This window comes from Neoarius graeffei, chromosome 13 (assembly GCF_027579695.1).
Source record: "Neoarius graeffei isolate fNeoGra1 chromosome 13, fNeoGra1.pri, whole genome shotgun sequence".
NCBI lineage: Eukaryota > Metazoa > Chordata > Actinopteri > Siluriformes > Ariidae > Neoarius > Neoarius graeffei.
Genome location: NC_083581.1, coordinates 27123553 through 27147470, shown reverse-complemented (window position 1 = coordinate 27147470; position 23918 = coordinate 27123553). Strand labels below are relative to the sequence as shown.

The 23918-nt window shown below is 42.1% G+C and overlaps 1 protein-coding gene across 5 annotated transcripts in view; it reads right to left on the bottom strand.

Moving 5' to 3' along the window:
- Positions 1–23505, bottom strand: part of fmnl3 (formin-like 3) — a 109331-nt gene extending 85826 nt beyond the window's left edge. For all 5 annotated transcript variants that reach the window (XM_060937431.1, XM_060937432.1, XM_060937434.1 and 2 more), the window contains exon 1: positions 22843–23505. In XM_060937431.1, the coding sequence (XP_060793414.1) occupies positions 22843–22956 (114 nt within the window). In that variant the 5' untranslated portion in view covers positions 22957–23505. The remainder of the gene's footprint in view (positions 1–22842) is intronic.
- Between the last annotated feature and the right edge of the window lie 413 nt (positions 23506–23918).

Genomic DNA, 23918 nt, shown 5'->3' with positions numbered 1-23918 from the left:
TTGTCCAGGGTGTACCCTGCCTTTCGCCCGTAGTCAGCTGGGATAGGCTCCGGCTTGCCTGCAACCCTGTAGAAGGATAAAGCGGCTAGAGATAATGAGATGAGATGAGAATTAGGGGGATTGGTGATCCTCTTCCCATCTTTACTTCTGAGAGCTGCTGCCACTCCAAGATGCTCTTTTTATACCCAGTCATGTTAATGACCTATTGCCAATTGACCTAATGAGTTGCAGTTTGGTCCTCCAGCTGTTCCTTTTTTGTACCTTTAACTTTTCCAGCCTCTTATTGCCCCTGTCCCAACTTTTTTGAGATGTGTTGCTGTCATGAAATTTCAAATGAGCCAATCTTTGGCATGAAATTTCAAAATGTCTCACTTTCGACATTTGATATGTTGTCTATGTTCTATTGTGAATACAATATCAGTTTTTGAGATTTGTAAATTATTGCATTCCGTTTTTATTTACAATTTGTACTTTGTCCCAACTTTTTTGGAATCGGGGTTGTATTAGTTTCCATGCCATATAAAAAGACATTGTGTTTAGAGACATGCATCTCCTTCTACTAGCATCTCATATCTCTATTTTGTGTATATGTGCACTACAGGAAGCCCACAGTGTGTATAGAGAGCAACACATCTGTCTCTGATTGAAACAAGACAGGACAAGCGCGCTATCTGTGCGAGGACGATGATGGCATCATACACCAAGAAGCAAAGAGAAAGGAGTGAAAAATGAAGCGGACGCTCCATATTGTGTAATCATGTTATCACACAGAAGCGAGGAAAACTTAAATCACTGTGACAAGCAGATCACTTTGGCATGTCCAGCAGTAGTCATTTCCTTCGTGTGTGCGTGCGCGCGCACACGTGTGTAAATCAGTGTGGATTTATCTGCCGGGCCATTAAGACCTCGCAGACGTTCCTGTGAGCGACCGGAGCACAAAGGACTCTGAGAGGATGAGGCCCAGGCTTTAAAACAACACACCGACAGAGCTGCTATTGTGCTGGAGAGGAAAGCTGTGCATGGAGTAGACTGAACACAGCTGCACTGGCACACGTACACATACACGGAACCATTCCTTCTACACTACACTCTTCCTGAAGCATTCAAACGATCAGTTTATTAGTGATCAGTCAGCTTGTTCAATTTTTGTTCAAACCTAATAAGGCTGTCATGAGATACACTCATTGTCCATTTTATTAGGAACACCTGTCACCTGTTTCGCAGCAGTGCAATGTATAAAATCATGCAGATGTTTTTCCAGTCTTCACGTCCTAGGCTCAGATTCCTGTTCTTGGTTGACTGGAGAGGAATCCGATCTGGTTTTCTGCAGTTTGTTGTAGTGCATCTATCACAAGCTTTGACATGTGAGATGCTTTTCTGCTCACCACGGTTGTACAGAGTGGTTAATCTCAGTTACTCTCATCAACAAGGCATTTCTATCACTTGATGCTTCTTTTTTTTCTCTCTTGCAACATCTCATCTCATCTCATCATCTTTAGCCGCTTTATCCTTCTACAGGGTCGCAGGCAAGCTGGAGCCTATCCCAGCTGACTACGGGCGAAAGGCGGGGTACACCCTGGACAAGTTGCCAGGTCATCACAGGGCTGACACATAGACACAGACAACCATTCACACCTACGGTCAATTTAGAGTCACCAGTTAACCTAACCTGCATGTCTTTGTGGGGAAAACCGGAGCACCCGGAGGAAACCCACGCAGACACGGGGAGAACATGCAAACTCCACACAGAAAGGCCCTCGCCGGCCACGGGGCTCGAACCCAGGACCTTCTTGCTGTGAGGCGACAGCGCTAACCACTACACCACCGTGTCTCTTGCAACATTCTGTTTAAAATTCTAGAGACTGTTGTGAATGAAAATCCCAGGAGATCAACAGTTTGAAACATCTGGCACCAACGACTATGACACAGAGATCACATTTTCTGAAACTCATGACCTGTATGTGCATGATTTTATAATGTACATTTTGCTGGTCTGTCAAAAAACAAATAAAAAACTAATAATCTGGGTATGGCATCTGCTTTTCTGAGGCACCTGGGCTACGACTGTAATTAACGTGGTTCTATGCTGCTCAATAACTACAGTCATGCTAATGGAAAAGGTACGAGGTTACAAAGTGCAGGCCTTTCAACAAAACCTGGGAGGCGAAGGAGTTAAAGAATAAACACACCAGACACAAATCAGGGAAAACTGCATTTCTATAGTGTCCTTGCCTTATATTGCAGCGTTTCTCAACCTTTTTTCAGTCACGGCACCCTTCAGAAGTATGCAAATTCTCAAGGCACCCCCATATAAAATATACGCAGTCATGCTGACCATACGCTGACCCCGGCAGTGACGTTGTGCCATGGGAAAGGGGGCCGCGAGACAAATTTTGATGATGCGGCGATGATCTGCATTAGTGTAACTATCATTTTTTGGAATTTTTCATTCATTCATTCATTATCTCTAGCCGCTTTATCCTGTTCTACAGGGTCACAGGCAAGCTGGAGCCTATCCCAGCTGACTACGGGCGAAAGGCGGGGTACACCCTGGACAAGTCGCCAGGTCATCACAGGGCTGACACATAGACACAGACTACCATTCACACTCGCATTCACACCTACGGTCAATTTAGAGTCACCAGTTAACCTAACCTGCATGTCTTTGGACTGTGGGGGAAACCGGAACACCCGGAGGAAACCCACGCGGACACGGGGAGAACATGCAAACTCCACACAGAAAGGCCCTCGCCGGCCATGGGGCTCGAACCCGAACCTTCTTGCTGTGAGGCGACAGCGCTAACCACTACACCACCGTGCCGCCCCTTTTTTGGAATTTTAATTAATTTTATTTATTTCAAATGTTAGAATATATAAATTATTTGACGGCACCCCTAACGAAGCCAGACGGCACCCCGGTTGAGAAAGGCTGTTATATTGTACTAAATCCTACCCTGTTAATTACCTGATTTGAAAGCTATTTTGAAATTTCAAGCATCTTCAATAATCTGAAATCTCATCTCATCTCATTATCTCTAGCCACTTTATCCTGTTCTACAGGGTCGCAGGAAAGCTGGAGCCTATCCCAGCTGACTACGGGCGAAAGGCGGGGTACACCCTGGACAAGTCGCCAGGTCATCACAGGGCTGACACATAGACACAGACAACCATTCACACTCACATTCACACCTACGGTCAATTTAGAGTCACCAGTTAACCTAACCTGCATGTCTTTGGAAGAAACCAGAGCACCCAGAGGAAACCCACACAGACACGTGGAGAACATGCAAACTCCACACAGAAAGGCCCCCGTCAGCCACTGGGCTCAAACCCAGAACCTTCTTGCTGTGAGATGACATTGCTAACCACTACACCACCATGGTGCCCTTGTGTTTAACATCTTCCCATCTATTTTTTACATTTAAATTATTTAATTTCTTTAATATGTTGCAGCAATTTTCATATTGTACAACCCCTCTAAGAGTAAACACCTGCTGTAGGCCTCACACTCACTTATTAGAAGTATAAACCACATGAGTCAGTTAAAAAGACCTCCCTCCGACTCTGAGCTCTACTCACGCAGTTAAACCCAAGCAGTGCCTTAACACCTGAGCTTAGCATGGCGCCATGAACAAAGACCTTCCTCCATGCTTGAACATAAACAGCATGCACGTGTGTGTGTGTGTGTGTGTGTGTGTGTGTGTGTGTGTGTGTGTTTGCGTATGTGAAATAAGATGATGTTAGCTGATCTGGTATTAATGGGCAGAGAGATGTTGCCTCCTTTTGCTCTTTTTTTTTGGGGGGGGGGGCATACAAACAAATAAAAGGTGAATCCCTTCTCACCTGCTGCTTCTGGAAGTACAGACACACACAAAGACACATCCAACCACAGCCCAGGAGGTAGATCTGACCTTAACATGCTGTAAACATGCATGGCGCTTCCAGCCTGACAGCACTGGTTCCAGCTAAGTGGCATCTATAGAACAATGCGACGCCAGTGGTGTCTGCAGGGGTCAAGGGGACAAGCGGAAAAGCTAGAGGGGGTGACTCTGTCTGTTTGACTTGGGTCATATGCATTGAAGAATGATTTACACACACACACACACACACACACACACACACACACAAAATAAGAGTCTATCCACTACATATACCAGTTTTTACTTTAGTAGTGCTGAAAATATAATATAATAGATTTACGCCTGGGGCGGCACGGTAGTGTAGTGGTTAGCGCTGTCGCCTCACAGCAAGAAGGTCCGGGTTCGAGCCCCGTGGCCGGCGAGGGCCTTTCTGTGTGGAGTTTGCATGTTCTCCCCGTGTCCGCATGGGTTTCCTCCGGGTGCTCCGGTTTCCCCCACAGTCCAAAGACATGCAGGTTAGGTTAACTGGTGACTCTAAATTGACCGTAGGTGTGAATGTGAGTGTGAATGGTTGTCTGTGTCTATGTGTCAGCCCTGTGATGACCTGGTGACTTGTCCAGGGTGTACCCCGCCTTTCGCCTGTAGTCAGCTGGGATAGGCTCCAGCTCGCCTGCGACCCTGTAGAACAGGATAAAGCGGCTAGAGGTAATGAGATGAGATGAGATATTTACGCCTATTCCCAATATACTGTGATGAAACAGAGAGAAAGACGCTGAAAAGAAGCTGAAACAAAATAAATACAGAACACAATGTTACAATGACATCATTGCCCAGCCTTGACCTGCCTATGAAGTTCTGCCATGAACCAATGAATAATCTGGAAGAAAAAAAAATTATATATATGCAAAAAGGGGGAAGAGTGAAAATTGTGCATGCTCCATTGTCTAACAATAAGAGCCAATAGGGCGGGGTTTCCGAAAAGTATTGCAAAAGTATTAATCAATTAATGGTAGAGTGAGCCATACAACAAACACTATCTCTAATTTATTTTAACATACTCACTATGTTTATATGCACAAATTATTCAAAACCCCCACAATATTCCTACTAAGCTGTTTACATGGTGAATGAAAATAAATATTCCACTAATATTCCAATTTTCCAATTGTCTAGTTGGTTTGAGTACAACTTAATCAGGGAATAGGCCATGTGTCGCAAATTGCCGTTGAAATTCCAACTCGCGGCAGTACAGTATTGTAGTGGTTAGCGCTGTCGCCTCACAGCAAGAAGGTTCTGGATTCGAGCCCAATGGCCAACAGGGGCCTTTCTGTGTGGAGTTTGCATGTTCTCCCTGTGTCTGTGTGGGTTTCCTCCGGGTGCTCCGGTTTCCCCCACAGTCCAAAGACATGCAGGTTAGGCTAATTAGTGGCTCTAAATTGATTGCGAGTGTGAATGGTTGTCTGTGTCTATGTGTCAGCCCTGTGATGACCTGGCGACTTGTCCAGGGTGTACCCCGCCTTTCGCCCGTAGTCAGCTGGGATAGGCTCCAGCTTGCCTGCGACCCTGTAGAACAGGATAAGCGGCTACAGATAATGGATGGATGGATCCCAACTTGCTATGTTTACAAGCACAAAATATTCCAGTTTTTACCCTTTTCCCCACCCAAAAAAAAAAAACCCTTTACATGGCTAAAGAAAATTAATATTCCAGTAACATTTCTATTTACGGGGCGGCACGGTGGTGTAGTGGTTAGTGCTGTCGCCTCACAGCAAGAAGGTCCGGGTTCGAGCCCCGTGGCTGGCGAGGGCCTTTCTGTGCGGAGTTTACATGTTCTCCCCGTGTCCGCGTGGGTTTCCTCCGGGTGCTCCGGTTTCCCCCACAGTCCAAAGACATGCAGGTTAGGCTAACTGGTGACTCTAAATTGACCGTAGGTGTGAATGTGAGTGTGAATGGTTGTCTGTGTCCATGTGTCAGCCCTGTGATGACCTGGCGACTTGTCCAGGGTGTACCCTGCCTATTGCCCGTAGTCAGCTGGGATAGGCTCCAGCTTGCCTGCGACCCTGTAGAACAGTATAAAGCGGCTAGAGATAACGAGATGAGATGAGATTTCTATTTACTTGCAGCTGTGTATACTTTGATGCATGTGTTTTACAACACGGTAAAATGCCACCGTGTTGTTTTGTGTCCAATGCAATAGAGCCATAAAATGCAAACTGCTGTAAAAATCCCAAATGAGACGCACATTTCGAATCTGCTGTACACCTGCCCAAAGAATGCTCCTAAAACGTGAATATCATCAGCATATCCCACATCTTAATCGGAAAATGCAAAATTCAGAATTAGACCACATTCAGAATATCCAAACGGAATATGCGGTTTATATGTCCCATATCAAATTTCGAACATGGTCAAATTCGGAATAACAGTGGATTATTTGTGTGCATGTAAACGTAATGATTGAGATGCATATTCTGAAAGTGCTGTATACACATCCAAAGAATGCTCCTAAATCCCATATAATATTGGCATATCCTACAATTAGAAAATGTTAACTCAGAAGATTCAAATGGTATACGCTGTTTATATGACCCTGATTAAATGTCAAATCCTGTCCTACTGGGAAAAACAGTGGAATATTAGTGTGCATGTAAACATACTGCAAGATGCTTTTAGGAAATTAGACTCTGGTTAATAAAGAAACTCATCTCATCTCATTATCTCTAGCCGCTTTATCCTGTTCTACAGGGTCGCAGGCAAGCTGGAGCCTATCCCAGCTGACTACGGGCGAAAGGCGGGGTACACTCTGGACAAGTCGCCAGGTCATCACAGGGCTGACACATAGACACAGACAACCATTCACACTCACATTCACACCTACGGTCAATTTAGAGTCACCAGTTAACCTAACCTGCATGTCTTTGGACTGTGGGGGAAACCGGAGCACCCGGAGGAAACCCACGCGGACACGGGGAGAACATGCAAACTCCGCACAGAAAGACCCTCGCTGGCCATGGGGCTCGAACCCGGACCTTCTTGCTGTGAGGCGACAGCGCTAACCACTACACCACCGTGCCGCCATAAACAAACTCATTTTGTTTTAGAAGTGATGATCAAATGATCAAAATGCTGGATATCCAAAAGAACATTCGGATTTCCATATGAGGATTCCTCAAACAGTTAAAAAGCTGTCAACATATTCCTAAATAATGAGTATAATCTGATAATAGCATCAGATGTGTGCAATCTTCTCTAGCGCCACACAATAGAAAAGCAGAAATGATCGAATAATGTGATGATAAACACATATAAACAAGCTTGACCTTACACGTTCTTTCTGCTTGCTTCTTTGTGTAAGCAGCAAATGCAATTTAGAATACTTCCAAATTAATAAAAATTAATAAATCACAGCAATGTTACAAAAAAGTGCCTGATGTGTGTGCATTGGTAAAGTCATTAAAGCACGGTGCTGTGGCATGCTGCCAGATTGAAAAGGAATTTTTCCCTCTCTAAAGTTCTCTGGTGAGAGCAGACCACAGGAATCTGCTGCACCGCAGCCGAGCGGGGGCACTTTGAAAAAGGATATTACACACACACACACACACACACACACACACACACACACACACACACACACACACACACACACACACTTCTGCTCCATCTCTGCAAATCTGTACCACCGCCTCCAGCTTCGTTCTCATATGGAGAAGTTTAGCTGAAAAGCTGAATCCCCCACTCCAGATTCAGACGCATGCAAACCAGAGGGAGTAATAAGTTCCAGTCCATACTGTATCGCTTATGAGCATGTTATTCCAACCTTCCACAGACTGGCGGTCTATTTGGAATAGAGCTCCATTTGGATCAAGGATAAATAGCAGGGAAAGGAAAAGAAGCCATGATCTCAACAGTTTTGCCAAATGCACTGGTGCCCACACTACCTTACTATGCCAACTTGCATATAAATATTTGGGAAATGCATTTCTCCAAAATGACATGCAACAAGGCAAATGAAATGTTGCAAGGCCTCAGGATACTTAATGTTGAGGCATTACAACAAAACCATCTTTTTGTAGAAGGTGGTAACTGAGGCACTTTTTCCACCATCACGGAACCACAAGTGAGGAAAGACTCTAATGAGTACCTCATATATCATGCTACACTGCAAGGTCATTACTAATAACGCCTGTGTACTGTAAATGTACACCGCTGTATTTTGCATTCATTCTGAATTGGAAAAGATTATGTTCCCATATGGGATTTTCCTGTTTAAAGGAATAGTCAGGGTTGGTTTTTGGTTCAAAATTGGAAGTCAGTTGAAGCTAGCTGTTTTGAAAGCTAAAACCTAAACAAATACAGCAACAGTGTTCCAAACAAAGCCACACCCCCAAAATATATGCACAAGTACTGTCTAGATCGACTGCGAGGTGGCCTAGTGGTTAGTATCTCTGTCTCTCGACCGGGAGATCTCATCTCATCTCATTATCTCTAGCCGCTTTATCCTGTTCTACAGGGTCGCAGGCAAGCTGGAGCCTATCCCAGCTGACTACGGGCGAAAGGCGGGGTACACCCTGGACAAGTCGCCGGGTCATCACAGGGCTGACACATAGACACAGACAACCATTCACACTCACATTCACACCTACGGTCAATTTAGAGTCACCAGTTAACCTAACCTGCATGTCTTTGGACTGTGGGGGAAACCGGAGCACCCGGAGGAAACCCACGCGGACACGGGGAGAACATGCAAACTCCGCACAGAAAGGCCCTCGCCGGCCACGGGGCTCGAACCCGGACCTTCTTGCTGTGAGGCGACAGTGCTAACCACTACACCACCGTGCCGCCCCGACCGGGAGATCACAAATTCTATTCATAGTTAGGTTGTACCAAAGACCATCATAAAAATGGCACCTACTGCCATTTTTGGTGGGGCACGCCATAATATAGATGTGAGTAGGGAGTCAAACTCTCATGGTTACCAGAGGACCAGCCCCCCACTATAACCCAAGCTATGTAATAAGCGAGAGGCTGAGGGCACAAGAAATGGAGATTGGCGCCGGCCAATGCGCCTTAAGGGCCTAGTTAGTACTGGGATGGGAGACTGTCTGGGAAGACCAGGTCCTGACACAGGAGGGGCTTCGACTGCCTAGATTACAAACCCTGATTGCTCAGTGATTAGAGATGTCTCCTTCTCCTGATTGGATAAAAAGTGCTGGTTAATTTAATTTGGAGCACCACTTTGGTTTCACTTATGAGCAAACACTTTATGGGCAGTTTCCAAAATTTTAGGAGAATTTCATCATGTACATATGACAGTCTGGGAAAACCTGTCAGATATAACAGCAGCTGAATTTTAGAAAACAGCCAAAATGACAAAATATCAGGTTTTGACCAAAGTCACTATATCTATAACTATATTTTGCCCCTCTAAAGAAAAAAGTAAATCTATTTCACCAAAACTGTGGAAAGTAGGGTGGCACAGTGGTGGAGTGGTTAGCACTGTTGCCTCACAGCAAAAAGGTTCAAGCCCGGTGGCCGACGGGGGCCTTTCTGTGTGGAGTTTGCATGTTCTCCCAGTGTCTGCGTGGGTTTCCTCCGGGCGCTCCAGTTTCCCTCACAAGGCAAGGCAAGGCAAGTTTATTTATATAGCACATTTCATACACAATGGCAGTTCAATGTGCTTTACAGAAGTAAAAACAAAAACAGTATACAATGGAGAAATAAAATTACATAAAATAATTTTATTTTTATTCTAAAACAATTAATTAAAAGAATTAAAAGAATTAAAAGAAAATAATAAGAATTAAACAATAGTAGAAATAAAATAATAAAATAAAGTAGAAATAGGAGGAGGAGGGAAAAAAAGGAAACCAGCAGAATAGAATAAAGAATAAAATAGAATAGAGTTAAAATTAAAGTAAATTTAAAACATGCATAGAAAGTAAAAAAAAAAAAAAAAAAAGACAATATTAATTATTTAACAGAAAGCATCTGAAAACAGCTTGGTCTTTAACCTAGATTTAAAACTGCCAACAGCAGGAGCATTTTTAATGTCCTCTGGCAGTTGGTTCCATAGCTGTACTGCATAGTAGCTAAAAGCTGCTTCACCATACTTTGTTTTAACAACTGGTTTTAAAAGTTAATTTTTCTGTTTTGATCTGGTAGATCTGATTGGGTTAGGCCGCTGCAACATATCCGAGAGGTAATTGGGCCCTGTACCATTTAGAGATTTGTACACCAGCAGCAATACTTTAAAGTCAATTCTGTAGCTTACTGGAAGCCAGTGAAGGGACCTTAGAATTGGAGTAATGTGCTCTGTCCTTTTAGTTCGTGTGAGAACCCTCGCCGCTGCATTTTAAACCAGCTGAAGTCGTTTGATGGTCTTTTTTGGCAGGCCTGTGAAAAGGCCATTGCAGTAATCAACCCTACTAGAGATGAAGGCATGTATTAGTTTTTCCAGATCATTTTTTGACATAAGTCCTCTTAGTTTGGAAATGTTTTTTAGGTGATAAAATGCCGTTTTAGTGATTGCTTTCATGTGACTATCAAAGTTTAGCTCGCTGTCAATGAAAACACCAAGATTTTTAACCATTTCTTTAGTTTTCATCCCTTTTGTGTCAAGAATAGTGGTAATCTTGAGTCTTTCATCTTTTTTTCCAAATAGAATTACTTCTGTTTTATCTGTGTTCAGCTGAAGAAAAGTTTGTGACCTCCAGCTATTGATTTGATCGATACACTGGTAGAGACATTCAAGGGGGGCATAATCATTAGGTGATAGAGCGAAATAAATTTGGGTGTCATCTGCATAGCAGTGATACAAAATTGAATTTTTATTGATAATTTGCCCAAGTGGGAGCATATAAAGGTTGAAAAGTAATGGTCCAAGAATCGACCCCTGGGGGACACCACAGGTCAAGGACATTGACGTTGAGGAACAATTTCCCAGGGTAACAGAGAAGCTTCTATCTTTTAAGTATGAATTTAACCAATTTATAACTTTACCAGTCAATCCAACCCAGTGTTCAAGTCGATATAGCAGTATGTTGTGATCAATAGTATCAAAAGCTGCACTGAGGTCCAGTAATACCAGGACCGATGTTTTGCCTGCATCAGTATTAAGACGTATGTCATTTATAACTTTAATCAGCGCTGTTTCAGTGCTATGATTGGCACGAAATCCTGACTGAAAATTATCAAAACGGCTGTTTGCTATCAAGAAGGCAGTTAATTGATTGAAGACAATTTTTTCAAGGATTTTCCCAATGAATGGTAAATTTGATATTGGCCTGTAGTTATTTAATACTGAAGGATCAAGATTATTTTTTTTAAGAAGGGGCTTTACAACGGCTTTTTTTAGGGACACAGGAACAACGCCAGTCTCCAGGGATGTATTTATAATTTGAAGCACATCTGCAATTATAAGATGAAGAACAGACTTAAAAAAGTTGGTGGGCAGAATGTCCAATTCAGATGTTGAGGAACTGAGATTTTGTACAGTTTTTTCAAGAGTCTCATAATCAATTAAACAAAATTCTGACATTGTGTTGAAGTTATCTATCTGTGTCATTGGTGATTGCAGTTTTTCAATTTTTTGCAACTGAGATATATTATGAGGAATATTCTGCCGTATTTTATCAATTTTACCTTTGAAGAAGGATGCAAACTCATTGCATTTATTAACTGAGAGAAGTTCAGGTGCTAATTGTGGTGGGGGATTAGTTAGCTTCTCTACTGTTGAAAATAGCACATGGGCATTGTTCATATTCCTGCTGATGATGTTGGAGAAGAAAGACTGTCTTGCTTTACGAATTTCATAATTATAATTACAAAGCATCTCCTTATGGATTTGATAATGAATGTGAAGTTTAGATTTGCGCCATTTTCTTTCAGTCTTTCTACATTCTCTCTTTAGCAGTTTAACAGCCGGGTACTGCTTCCATGGTGTTTTCTGCTTATCACTGACTCTTTTGATTTTGAATGGAGCAATATCATCCATAATTTGGGTCATATTTAAATTAAAAAATTCCAGTAAATCATCTATAGAGTCTGACATTTTAGTTGATTTCTGCGAGAGAGCTTGCTCAAAGAGAGCACATGTGTTGTCTTTTATGACTCTCCTACCTATAGTCGTTGAGCTATTCTGAATGTGAGGAGACATAGAAACATCAAAGAAAACACAGAAATGATCGGATAAGGCCAGGTCAACAACAGTATTAGAAACAGTAAGACCCTTTGTGATGACGAGGTCAAGAGTATGACCACGAGAGTGGGTTGGCCCCTGTACATGTTGTACTAGGTTAAAGTTGTCAATAATTGCAAGTAGTTCCCACAGTCCAAAGACATGCAGGCTAGGCTTACTGGTGGCTCTAAATTGACCATAGGTGTGAATGTGAGTGTGAATGGTTGTTTGTCTCCATGTGTTAGCCCTGTGATTATTTGGTGACTTGTCCAGGGTGTACCCCACCTCTCGCCCATAGCCAGTTGGGATGGGCTCCAGCTTGCCTGTGACCCTGCACAGGATGAGCAGTTACGGATAATGGATGGATGGAGTGTGGAAAGTTCTGACAATGTTACGTCCATCCTTGGCCAAGAGCTAAGGGAACAAAAATGGTCTGTGCTGTCCAGGTAGGAGGGATGACATACTCTCTCATTTGTCAATCACAGGGACACTAGGCAATCTTGGGTGTCTGGAAGTCGATGTATGCAGAAGCGGACGGGTAGCACTTTGCTCTGAGTGTATTACTCTGCCCTGTGATGCAGTATGAGGAGCAGTCTGAAAAAATGCTGCCTCAGGAGGATGTCTAACAAGACAGTGAGGTATCAAGGACTGTTCAAAGCTGATCGAACTCTCGTTTCCTGACTTCTAAGATGCGTTCAAACTGCCTCCAGTTGAAGGCAACATCGATCTATACTTGATGCTGACTATTACCCATAAATCTGTGCGGCAGCTCCTTCAAGCAATGGAAATATTAAAAAAAGCTGGTGGACTGAACTTCACATAAAAGTGATTTTGTATAGAAAAATAAGTTTTGGACTTTTTTTGCTTAGTTTTACTGACAAATAAAAGTTGTACTACCTTATAACTCTGTAACTGTAACCAAATAAATTTGTTTGATATGATTTGTGAGGCATCTGATAGCAAACTAGCTACTTTTCTGTTTAATTACACAGCATTCTGATGTCACATATTACCATAAATACTATAAAAGGTCGTTTGAAACAATTGTCCTTAGAAGATGTCTTCAGGCACTTGTCTATCATGGCAGTGAGGCAACAAGACAGTAATGTTCTGTTTCGAATGCAGCCATAGTTGGCTGGTCTCACGTGTCTTAGAGGAAGCAGGTGCTGGTTTTCACCCTCCCTGCCTGGTAGCTGTTGTATGATAAGTGATAAGGGAAATGATGATATTTGCTGGTTGGAACATGGGGGGGAAATCCAAAAAAGAAAAACGAAAAGAAAAATGCAACATGGAAATGTTTTTATTATGGCGACATTTTCTGCCAAGATACCCTATATATATCCTATCCTAGGATATCTAAAAAACATTGTAATAAAAACAGACAGTCTGCCTAAAAATATCTAAAAACTGAAATAGATAAATAAGATTTCCTTGCACAGTGAATAATTACATGACTGAATAGCAATGTGACGTAGCGCAATGGACATTTCACCTTCTGTTCTCCTTTTCACTTTTGGGGACAGCCAGATTTTAAAATGCTTTAACAGAAAGATTTCAGAGAAGTGTGTAGGTTTCAAAACTATAGTACAAAATGCCCAAATCTGACCACGTGATGGGTTTTTCCCAGGCTGTCAGGCATATTACAGAAAGTATCCTGAGCTCATGTTTAATCATGAGCCTGACTGAATGCTTAAATACATTGCTGATAATGTAGAAGACATACTTTCTAAGATTTACATAAAATGTTCAAATTCTATTGAGGCACAACATTCAGACTTGTCAATATCCATACCCATGAACCTGCAGGAATTACAGCTTGATGAAAATCCTCTAGAGCCAGGAGGCCAATCACTGAATGCACAGCTGCATTGTGGGAGCTCCACAATGCAACTTCCTCCCACAAGAAAGAGAGAAAGAAAAAAAAAAACATGGAGCTATGGAACAATCAAAGCAGAGATTGATGAAAGGAGGGGGAACAGTGCAGAAAGCACATGGGCAATGTTACACTTCAACCCGGGCATTTTGTTTATTTGAAGTGCATGAAGGGGTCTGATACAATGCAGAGGCCCAATCATCAGCCCACACACACACACACACACACACACCTAGGTTCCTGTTAAAGTCATTAGTTTATGGGTATTACTACATTGGCACGAAGAGTAGTCATGACATCATAACAGGCTGCTGTGTACTGTCTGAGAGACAGTATGACCACACACACACACACACACACACACACACCAGAAGGCTTCATGGACAATTTGAAAAAACTGGGATATCACTTCCTGGCAGGCTGCCATTGCTGATGATGACTGATTACTTAACACAAAGTTTTAAGCTTTAAAAAAAAAAAAAAACTTATTTTTATTATTAAATATTACATTTACACCAGGGCGGCACGGTGGTGTAGTGGTTAGCGCTGTCGCCTCACAGCAAGAAGGTCCGGGTTCGAGCCCCGTGGCCGGTGAGGGCCTTTCTGTATGGAGTTTGCATGTTCTCCCCGTGTCCGCGTGGGTTTCCTCCGGGTGCTCCGGTTTCCCCCACAGTCCAAAGACATGCAGGTTAGGTTAACTGGTGACTCTAAATTGACCGTAGGTGTGAATGTGAGTGTGAATGGTTGTCTGTGTCTATGTGTCAGCCCTGTGATGACCTGGCGACTTGTCCAGGGTGTACCCCGCCTTTCGCCCGTAGTCAGCTGGGATAGGCTCCAGCTTGCCTGCGACCCTGTAGAACAGGATAAAGCGGCTAGAGATAATGAGATGAGATGAGACATTTGCACCAATCTGCCCTAACATTAAAACCACTGACAGGTGCAGAGCATGTTTTAAGGATTTTCCACTAGGAGACCAACTGGTCTGGGCAATACAATCACAGGCCCCAGAGTCCATGCGGCTGCACCGCTGCGGCATATTCTGTGATGCAAAATGGTTCACCAATCACCATACAGACAAACACACTACAGTGACTACACAGCTATCAAGAGCAATTACCAAGCACAAATGTTATGTCAAAGACACTCAAAGTTACACAGTAATGACATCGGATTCTGACATCAGCCATCTCAGTAACCAAATTTTAGTTTTGTTTTTCTTAACCAACATGATCTTGTGTGTATATCTTATAACATAGATCTTCGTTTTCCTTGTTAAATGTATACTTACATGGTACTTGGTTAATTAATTGCAACTGATTGAACCAAATGATAAGACATAACTTGGTTTAAAATTTGGTCTCCCAGTGAAGCTGGTTGGGCATTGACTAGGAGACCAAATCTGGCCACTGGGAGACCATTTGGTCTCCCAGTAACTATGTTAAAAAATGCTCTGGACAGGTGACGTGAATAACATTGATTATCTCATTGCAATGGCACCTGTCAAGGGGTGGGATTTATTAGGCAGCAAGAAAACAGTCAGTTCTTGAAGTCGATGTGTTGGAAGCAGGAAAAATGCGCAAGCATAAGGATCTGAGCGACTTTGACAAGGGCCAAATTGTGATGGCTAGATGACTGGGTCTGAACATCTCCAAAATGGCACATCTTGTGAGGTGTTCCCGGTATGCAGTGGCTAGTACCTACCAAAAGTGGTCCAATAAAGGACAACCGGTGAACTGGAGACAGGGTCATGGGTGTTGAAGGCTCTTTGATTCGTATGGGGTAAGAAGGCTAGCCCATATGATCCAATCCCACAGAAGAGTCAATATAGCACAAATTGCTGAAAAAGTTAATGCTGACACCTTTTTGCTCAGACCCATCTAGCCATCACAATTTGGCCCTTGTCAAAGTCACTCAGATCCTTACGCTTGCCCATTTTTCCTGCTTCCAACACATCAACTTCAAGAACTGACTGTTCTCTTGCTGCCTAAGATATCCCACCAATCAGCAGGTGCCATTTTAATGAGATAATCAATCAATCAATCAATCAATCAATCAATCAATCATTCACTTCGCCTGTCAGTGGTCATGGTGTTCTAGCTGATTGGTGTATAGTATCACAATGATGATATTTGGCTCATTTAGATTTTAAAGCAAAATTGTTTAAAAATATCTCATCTCATCTCATTATCTCTAGCCACTTTATCCTTCTACAGGGTCGCAGGCAAGCTGGAGCCTATCCCAGCTGACTACGGGCGAAAGGCGGGGTACACCCTGGACAAGTCGCCAGGTCATCACAGGGCTGACACAGACAACCATTCACACTCACATTCACACCTACGGTCAATTTAGAGTCACCAGTTAACCTAACCTGCATGTCTTTGGACTGTGGGGGAAACCGGAGCACCCGGAGGAAACCCACGCGGACACGGGGAGAACATGCAAACTCCACACAGAAAGGCCCTCGCCGGCCCCGGGGCTCGAACCCAGGACCTTCTTGCTGTGAGGCGACAGTGCTAACCACTACACCACCGTGCCGCCTGTTTAAAAATATATATGAAACAAAATCCCCAACCATCTGAATGGATTTTGTGTTTTAATAAACATTAAAAAACAAATCTAGAGGAGAATCAGTTATACAACAGTGCTACTGAATTCTTACTTCAGGTTGGTCAGAAGGTGTTGATTGATTATCCATAACAGCATCTCGAACAGCGGTGCCAAAATACAAACTACAAGTTTTACAGTAATGCACTCATTATAATCTGTTATCGTTTCTATAGTAACTGATAATTCACAGGGATGGTCTACAGCACATGGTCTATGTTATATAAGTCTCACAATAAACGCTGTTATGTGAACAAATCTCATCTCATTATCTCTAGCCGCTTTATCCTTCTACAGGGTCGCAGGCAAGCTGGAGCCTATCCCAGCTGACTACGGGCGAAAGGCGGGGTACTCCCTGGACAAGTCGCCAGGTCATCACAGGGCTGACACAGACACAGACAATCATTCACACTCACATTCACACCTACGGTCAATTTAGAGTCCATGTGAACAAATGTGCTGTGATAATTTTTTTTCTTAAATGTACAATTGTTGATATGGTGAAGATTTCTATAGCGAGATGTTTATTTAACATTTATGGAAGGAGTCTCTGGTGTCAGCACTTGAAACAGTACGTTTTCGAGTAACATAACATTCTTTATAACATAAGTTGAAATTTTGTTTCTTGTGTCACATTGTTTTCATGAGAGAGAGAGAGAGAGAGAGAGAGAGAGAGAGAGAGAGAGAGAGAGACTGGTTATGGAATGACTGTTTATAACAGAAACTAACTAGATTTCCTGAAGGAAATACAGGTGCTTCAAAGCAAAAAAATTTGACAGACAGACAGACAGACAGAGGTAAGGATGTGCTTTGTTTCAGCAGTTGAATCTCCAGACAAAGTTTGTCAGTTCTACCTTAAAAGTTGAAAAAGTAGTAAGATCAGTGGATTGTTATGGAAAGATAGACAGATTAATGAAAGAATAGAAGGGTGAGATGGATGAATGTCATTAGTATAGAAAGCAGTTACCGGTAAGTGCTGTACTTTTACAGTTGAATCCATATACAGTACCATGTTTCATGACTCTACCTTTAAAAGATGTAGGAGTAGTCAAACCAATCGTTCTAATTGGGGGATGAAAAAGCAAGCAAGAAAGAAAGAAAGAACAGCAGAAAAAAAGTTGTGCTATATTTATGTAAGGTACGACAACCTAATAACATCTACCAACTTTGCATACATGTCAACCTTTGGTCAATCAAACCTGTATAGCCAACCTCCAAAATCCGTATTTCCCTTATAAAATCCGTATAAGATGCAAATTTAAATAATTTACCTAAAATTTGAATGATAATTAACAATGATATATCCAAGTTACTTTTTATTCAATATTAATAACAATAAACCTTCAGAATGAATACAAAGCTCCAATGTTCGACAAAAACACAAAGTGTCACTCTAATTTTCTGAATTGTACTCCATGACAGCTTTTTTAGCAGTCTGCACCAATACTCACTAGGCTGCATGTCACAGCAAGTGTCTGTGTTGATCTTGCCGGAGTGCCCATTCAGAATCTTTTCAGTCGCTAGTGAAAGTCGCTCAGGTGGAAATACGCATTTCAAACAAAATGTTACTTCCCGGTTGGCGGGATTCTCGCAATGTGGTGTGCGCATGATCAAAAGTGGAACGAAATCTCGCTACCACAAGATAACGCGCGATTTCATAAGACTCTTTACTGGCTGTTTGTGCTGTCTGTGGTGTACAGTACGTTTGTAAATGTTATACGCTCTTTTATCATCGTGGGAATTGATTATAGCTCTAAATAAATATTGAAGTTTTTTTAAAGAATCCGTATAACTTTATTTGTACGCCCGTATACTACGTTTATTGAATCAAATCCGTATAAAATACGGACATTCCGTATAGGTTGACATGTATGACTTCGGTGGTTCTAGCTTTTAATGTTAAGGAGCAGTTAAGCCTTGTAAAATGAATTGAAGCCAATGGGAGGAAAAGCCAGGGATGAAAAAAACAGAAAGCAGGAGTGATTATAGGTATGAAAAGAGGTAGAGTGCTTTGTAGTATTTCCTAGAACATCTCTAGTAAGTCAAAGTCTATGGGAAAAATGGATGGATAAAAAAAAGGGATGCAGGGGAATATCAAGGTTTGAATGAAGTTTCTATATTATGCGGTTCAAGCTGAATTAATTGCACAAATTCACGTAGAAGAAGCAGCAGCTTAGGGATAACAATATAGTGCTTTGCAAGCACTGTGATTTTCTCACACATGTTCAACAATGTTTAATGCTCACCTCTCACGTACAAGTAAGGGATAAATCTATAAACCACCTCACTGATTATGTTCTGATAACAGCACATCCCCATCGTGATTTATTCCTTCCTTGTATGACTGTACTGTTACAAGATTAAAAGAGATTAAGCTTAATAGTGAACAGAACACGACTCTTGAGACAATATTAAGAATATGGAAACTCATCTTCCTAAGAAAGGTCAGACTGTGTGTTGGCAACATCACACATAAAAACACACAATGAACTGTAATCAGGGCTGAGGTGTGGATCCTTCCTCTCCTGGGCTCTTCCTGAGAAAATGACTTTGATGCATTAGTGTGTCCAAACATGACGCAGACTGAGCTGAACACACACTAGTAACCAATACGAGTTGGTGTTTTTCTTTCCCATGAAGTTGGAGCGCCAAATGCAATTGTCAGAGCTGGTGGACTGCAAGGTAAGAGTTAAAAAAAAAAAAACACCATGAATGAAACGAGGATGATCTGCTGCTGAGGACGACTGACAGAGTGTCGATGAAACTGAAGTGAAGATTACAGTGTAGAGGAACGCCTTGATTTTATGTTTTTGGTTTCTTTTTTATATAATAATGTGAAATTATTGTTCTATTCATACAGATGTACACTCCCTGGCCAGTTTAATAGGAACTTGTTCTTGATTCTAAGATTCTTGTTCTTTACTGGCAGGAGTGGAACCCAATGTGGTCTTCTGCTGCTGCATGCTGAGATGCTTTTCTGCTCACCACGGCTGTAAAGAATGATACGAGTTACTATATCCTTCCTGGCAGCTTGAACCAATCTGGCCATTTTCCTCTGACCTCTCTTATCAACAAGGCGTTTGTTTCCACCAGGGCTTTGAACCAGAATTTTTTTCCTATTGGTTCGTTCCGAACAGAAACGGAATTTTAACGTTTCTGGTTTTGGGTTCCACCATTAAATAGACGTTCCTGAACCGGTTAGAACAAAAAAATTTCGTTCCCGGAACGGTTAATTACGTTCCCTGTCAGCTGTTTAACAAATGGCTATAAAATTATGTCTCTGTCTCATCCAGCTTAAGCCAAATGTAGGCTAATTCTATTACAACCGTCATTAAATAAGACAAGAAATAATTCAAAACAATTATTATTATTTCAAATGTTGGCGATTTGGATTCTCAGTATGTCTTCCCATCTACACAAACAGAAAAAGTGCCAAAAATGAAAGAGAATTCGTTTAGTGTGTTACCAAAGGCTAGTCAGGCCCTATGCATTGATAGGCTAACAGAGGTTAACGTCATTTAATGTTCGCGAGCCTCTCATTAACGTGGACAAATATATTGATATCGTGTTTGAAATTAACGTTTTTGAATAACGATAGACTGCAATATTTACCTCTTATTTAAGATGTGGAGACGTGATAGTAGTCCACCCTCCCGCTCTCTCCATTCAGTCAGCGAACGTCACACAGGAAGTGAACCCCAGCGGGTCATAGACACTTGCGCAGGAGAAGAATGACTTTTTTATTTGTAGGCTACGGAAACTTTGAGGAACGAAATAAAAACCGGTATTAACCGGTTAGCATTATTTTTAATAAGCGTTTCTGTTCCGGAACATAAAAAATAATAAAGTTTCTGGTTTCGTTTCTGTTCCATGTGAAATAGAAAAAGTTCCCGGTTTTTGTTTTCGTTCCTTGAACCGGTTCAAAGCCCTGGTTTCCACCCACAGAACTGTCGCTCATTCGGTGTTTTTTGTTTTTCACACCAGTCTGTGTAAACTCTAGAGACTGTTGTGTGTGTGTGAACCCCCGGAGATCAGCAGTTTCTGAAATACTCAGACCAGTCCATCTGGCACAAACACCCATGCCACCATGAAAGTCACAATTTTTCTCGTTCTGTTTGAAGTGAATATTTAATGTTTGAAGCTTTTGATTTGTATCTATATGATTTTATGCATTGTGCTGCTGTCAAGAGATTGGCTGATTAGAGAACTGCATAAAACAGCAGGTGGATGGGTGTACCTAATAAAGTGACCAGTGGGTATATACAAAGGGAGGAAACAGGAACAATTTCAGAGCACCATAAAACCATAAGACAAAGAGTGCAACGGGAGCAGTGTCTGAAACTAAACTACACATCACAACAGCATCTGTCTTTTTTTTAACTAGACAACATACTTGTAATTTCCCATGACTGTTTTGTTTTCTTTCATGTCTTTCACTTCTTATATACAGTATATTTCTCGCCCTTAGTTAAGCATCAGTGCTCAGATTTAACTTCAGCATTTCCACATCAGTCAGCATTCATGCATCGTAATGCATGATTATTATGCCTTTAGTGTATGGTTATGTGCAGCACTTCAGTTACACTGCTATTAGTCACAGTCACTGATATCTAACAACTCACTGAGCAGAGAGAAAGAGAGCAAGAGAGAAAGAAAGAGAGAGGGGCGGATCTTTCATGATCTCCTCTCTGCGTAGGAGTTTTAGGGGAATTCAGAAAATGTGGTGCTCCGTGGGACCAACAGTGGTGGAAAACTTCGCTGTGACAAGTGTGACATGAAAACGGTGGGGTGGTAAATGTAAAACCCAGGCCACTGAGATGTACGACTTTTAGGCACAGAATTACTATTAAATGCTCCATATGATTTATACATGTAACATATTAAAAACCCATTAATGAAGTCCTGATGTGTTGTGGTTAAAACTAACCTACATTTTTACTGTTTACATTTACAGCATTTACGGCATTTGGCAGGCGCAGTTTTCCAGAGTGACTTACAGAAGTGCTTTCTTATCTCCATCATCCTCATGCGAGAACAAATACGTCAAGGTATAAGAATACTATCAAGCTAAAGCTCTGGAAGAAAAGGGTTTAGTGTAACAATGACAAAATAGTCAATTGTGGAGGGTTTGTTTGAACCAAAAAAATACCCTGTGACTAATCAAACCACCTGCAGAAACAGCTATCATCTGCAGCGGTCAGGATTAAAACAATTTATGTTTGTAAAGTATATGAAAATCTCATCTCATCTCATTATCTCTAGCTGCTTTATCCTGTTCTACAGGGTCGCAGGCAAGCTGGAGCCTATCCCAGCTGACTACGGGCGAAAGGCGGGGTACACCCTGGACAAGTCGCCAGGTCATCACAGGGCTGACACATAGACAACCATTCACACCTACGGTCAATTTAGAGCCACCAGTTAACCTAACCTGCATGTCTTTGGACTGTGGGGGAAACTGGAGCACCCGGAGGAAACCCACGCGGACACGGGAAGAACATGCAAACTCCGCACAGAAAGGCCTTCGCCGGCCACGGGGCTCGAACCTGGACCTTCTTGCTGTGAGGCAACAGCGCTAACCACTACACCACCGTGCTACCCATCATTATTATTATTATTATTATTACAGCCCTGTGATGACCTGGCGACTTGTCCAGGGTGTACCCCGCCTTTCGCCTGTAGTCAGCTGGGATAAGCTCCAACTTGCCTGCGACCCTGTAGAACAGGATAAGGTGGCTAGAGATAATGAGATGAGAGATTATTATTACCACAACACTAGGCTACTTTCATGCTTTATATTACGTTGTTAATTGTACATTATGCTGGTAAACATCAGAAAAACATGTCACCACTACCACCACCATGCTTCACACTGGGGATAGTGCTGGGTTTTTAGTGAATATAGTGTGTTGTACCAAGGCCAAAAAATTCAATATCACCAGAGACCATTTTGCTTTGTTTGATGAGGCTCCAACATGTTTTGTTTTGTTTTTCGCAAACTCTAAATGATACAATAACAAAACAATATATCATACAACTGTAGCCCATAGCCAGATTTTTAGGATTAAGAAAAACAATAAATGAAAGATTAGTGAGGGTATGTGGGCATGTTTATTTATATCTTGGTAGTGGGGACCAAATGTCCCCCACAATAAGGATGGGAACATATGAAAGTTTTGACCTTGTAGGGACATTTGGCTGGTCCCCATGAGAAAAATAAACTAACTATTTATTTATTTTACAAGTTTTATTGACAGTGAAAGTGTTTACCTTTGGTTACTGATGTTAAAGTGTATGTGTGGAGGTGGGTGTGGGTGTGTACATGCACTCACCAGAACAAGAGCAAAGCGCTCCTCAAGCTCAGCAGGCTCCGGCATTGGCACCTTTAATGGCATGATGTGATGCTTCATCTCACACTGTCCATCCACACTTTCCAAATTCCCCATGGCTGAAATAAAGCTCTGCTACAACATCCACAGCTTACAGTAACACACTTTGAGATTCTCTGTCTGAAGTCAAATATTCTTTCTGAACTCCCAGTAAATCCAGTTCAGCCAATCGATCACATCATATCACATCCCAAAGTCAGTGATCCTATCTCCTAAATAAAACTCCACTCCTCCTGTCCTTTGTGCTCTCACTCAGGATCTGTCAATGGTCTTTCTTTCTTTCTTTCTTTCTTTCTTTCTTTCTTTCTTTAAAGCATCTGTTGCTTGTTACAAAATATCCTCAGACTCCAAAAAGTGATCATGTATCAATTTTCCACAGAGCTGTCCCAAAGGTACCTGGCCAATCCATCTCAGACCCAGAACTGTAGTCTTCTCTAAAGTATTTCCCCCCCAGTTCTTAAACTTCTTCAAACAGCCTCCATTCATTTGCCTTGCTCAGAGTCCTGATGTGGAGCCTGAAAACAAACCCTGCGCAGTTTCCCTGGCGCTATCTAATCGACCCACCCTTTTTTCCTTTTTGCCCGAGTCCTGCCTATTGAGGCGGTCTGTCTGTGTCTCGTCTGTCAGTCTAGGCAAAAGAAAAAAATATGTGACAAACTTCATTTCTAAGTCTCTATAAATCCACTGCTTGGTGCTCTGCTCCTTGTCTCCACATGCTGGCTGGATGCTGCAACTGCATGCAGAAATGGAAGGACAGTGTTTTCTCAGGTTAGTTATGGGTTGTTGTTGTTTTTTTTTTTTGCCTTTTTTCATTATACAGGACTATAAACTGCAAAAAGTACTTTTTGGACGATCAAAATATCTGGAATATAGTCAAATTTACCTTTCTATTATAAGGTTAAAATAAACCATATATGATTAGGGGGCGGCACGGTGGTGTAGTGGTTAGCGCTGTCGCCTCACAGCAAGAAGGTCCAGGTTCGAGCCCCGTGGCCGGCGAGGGCCTTTCTGTGCGGAGT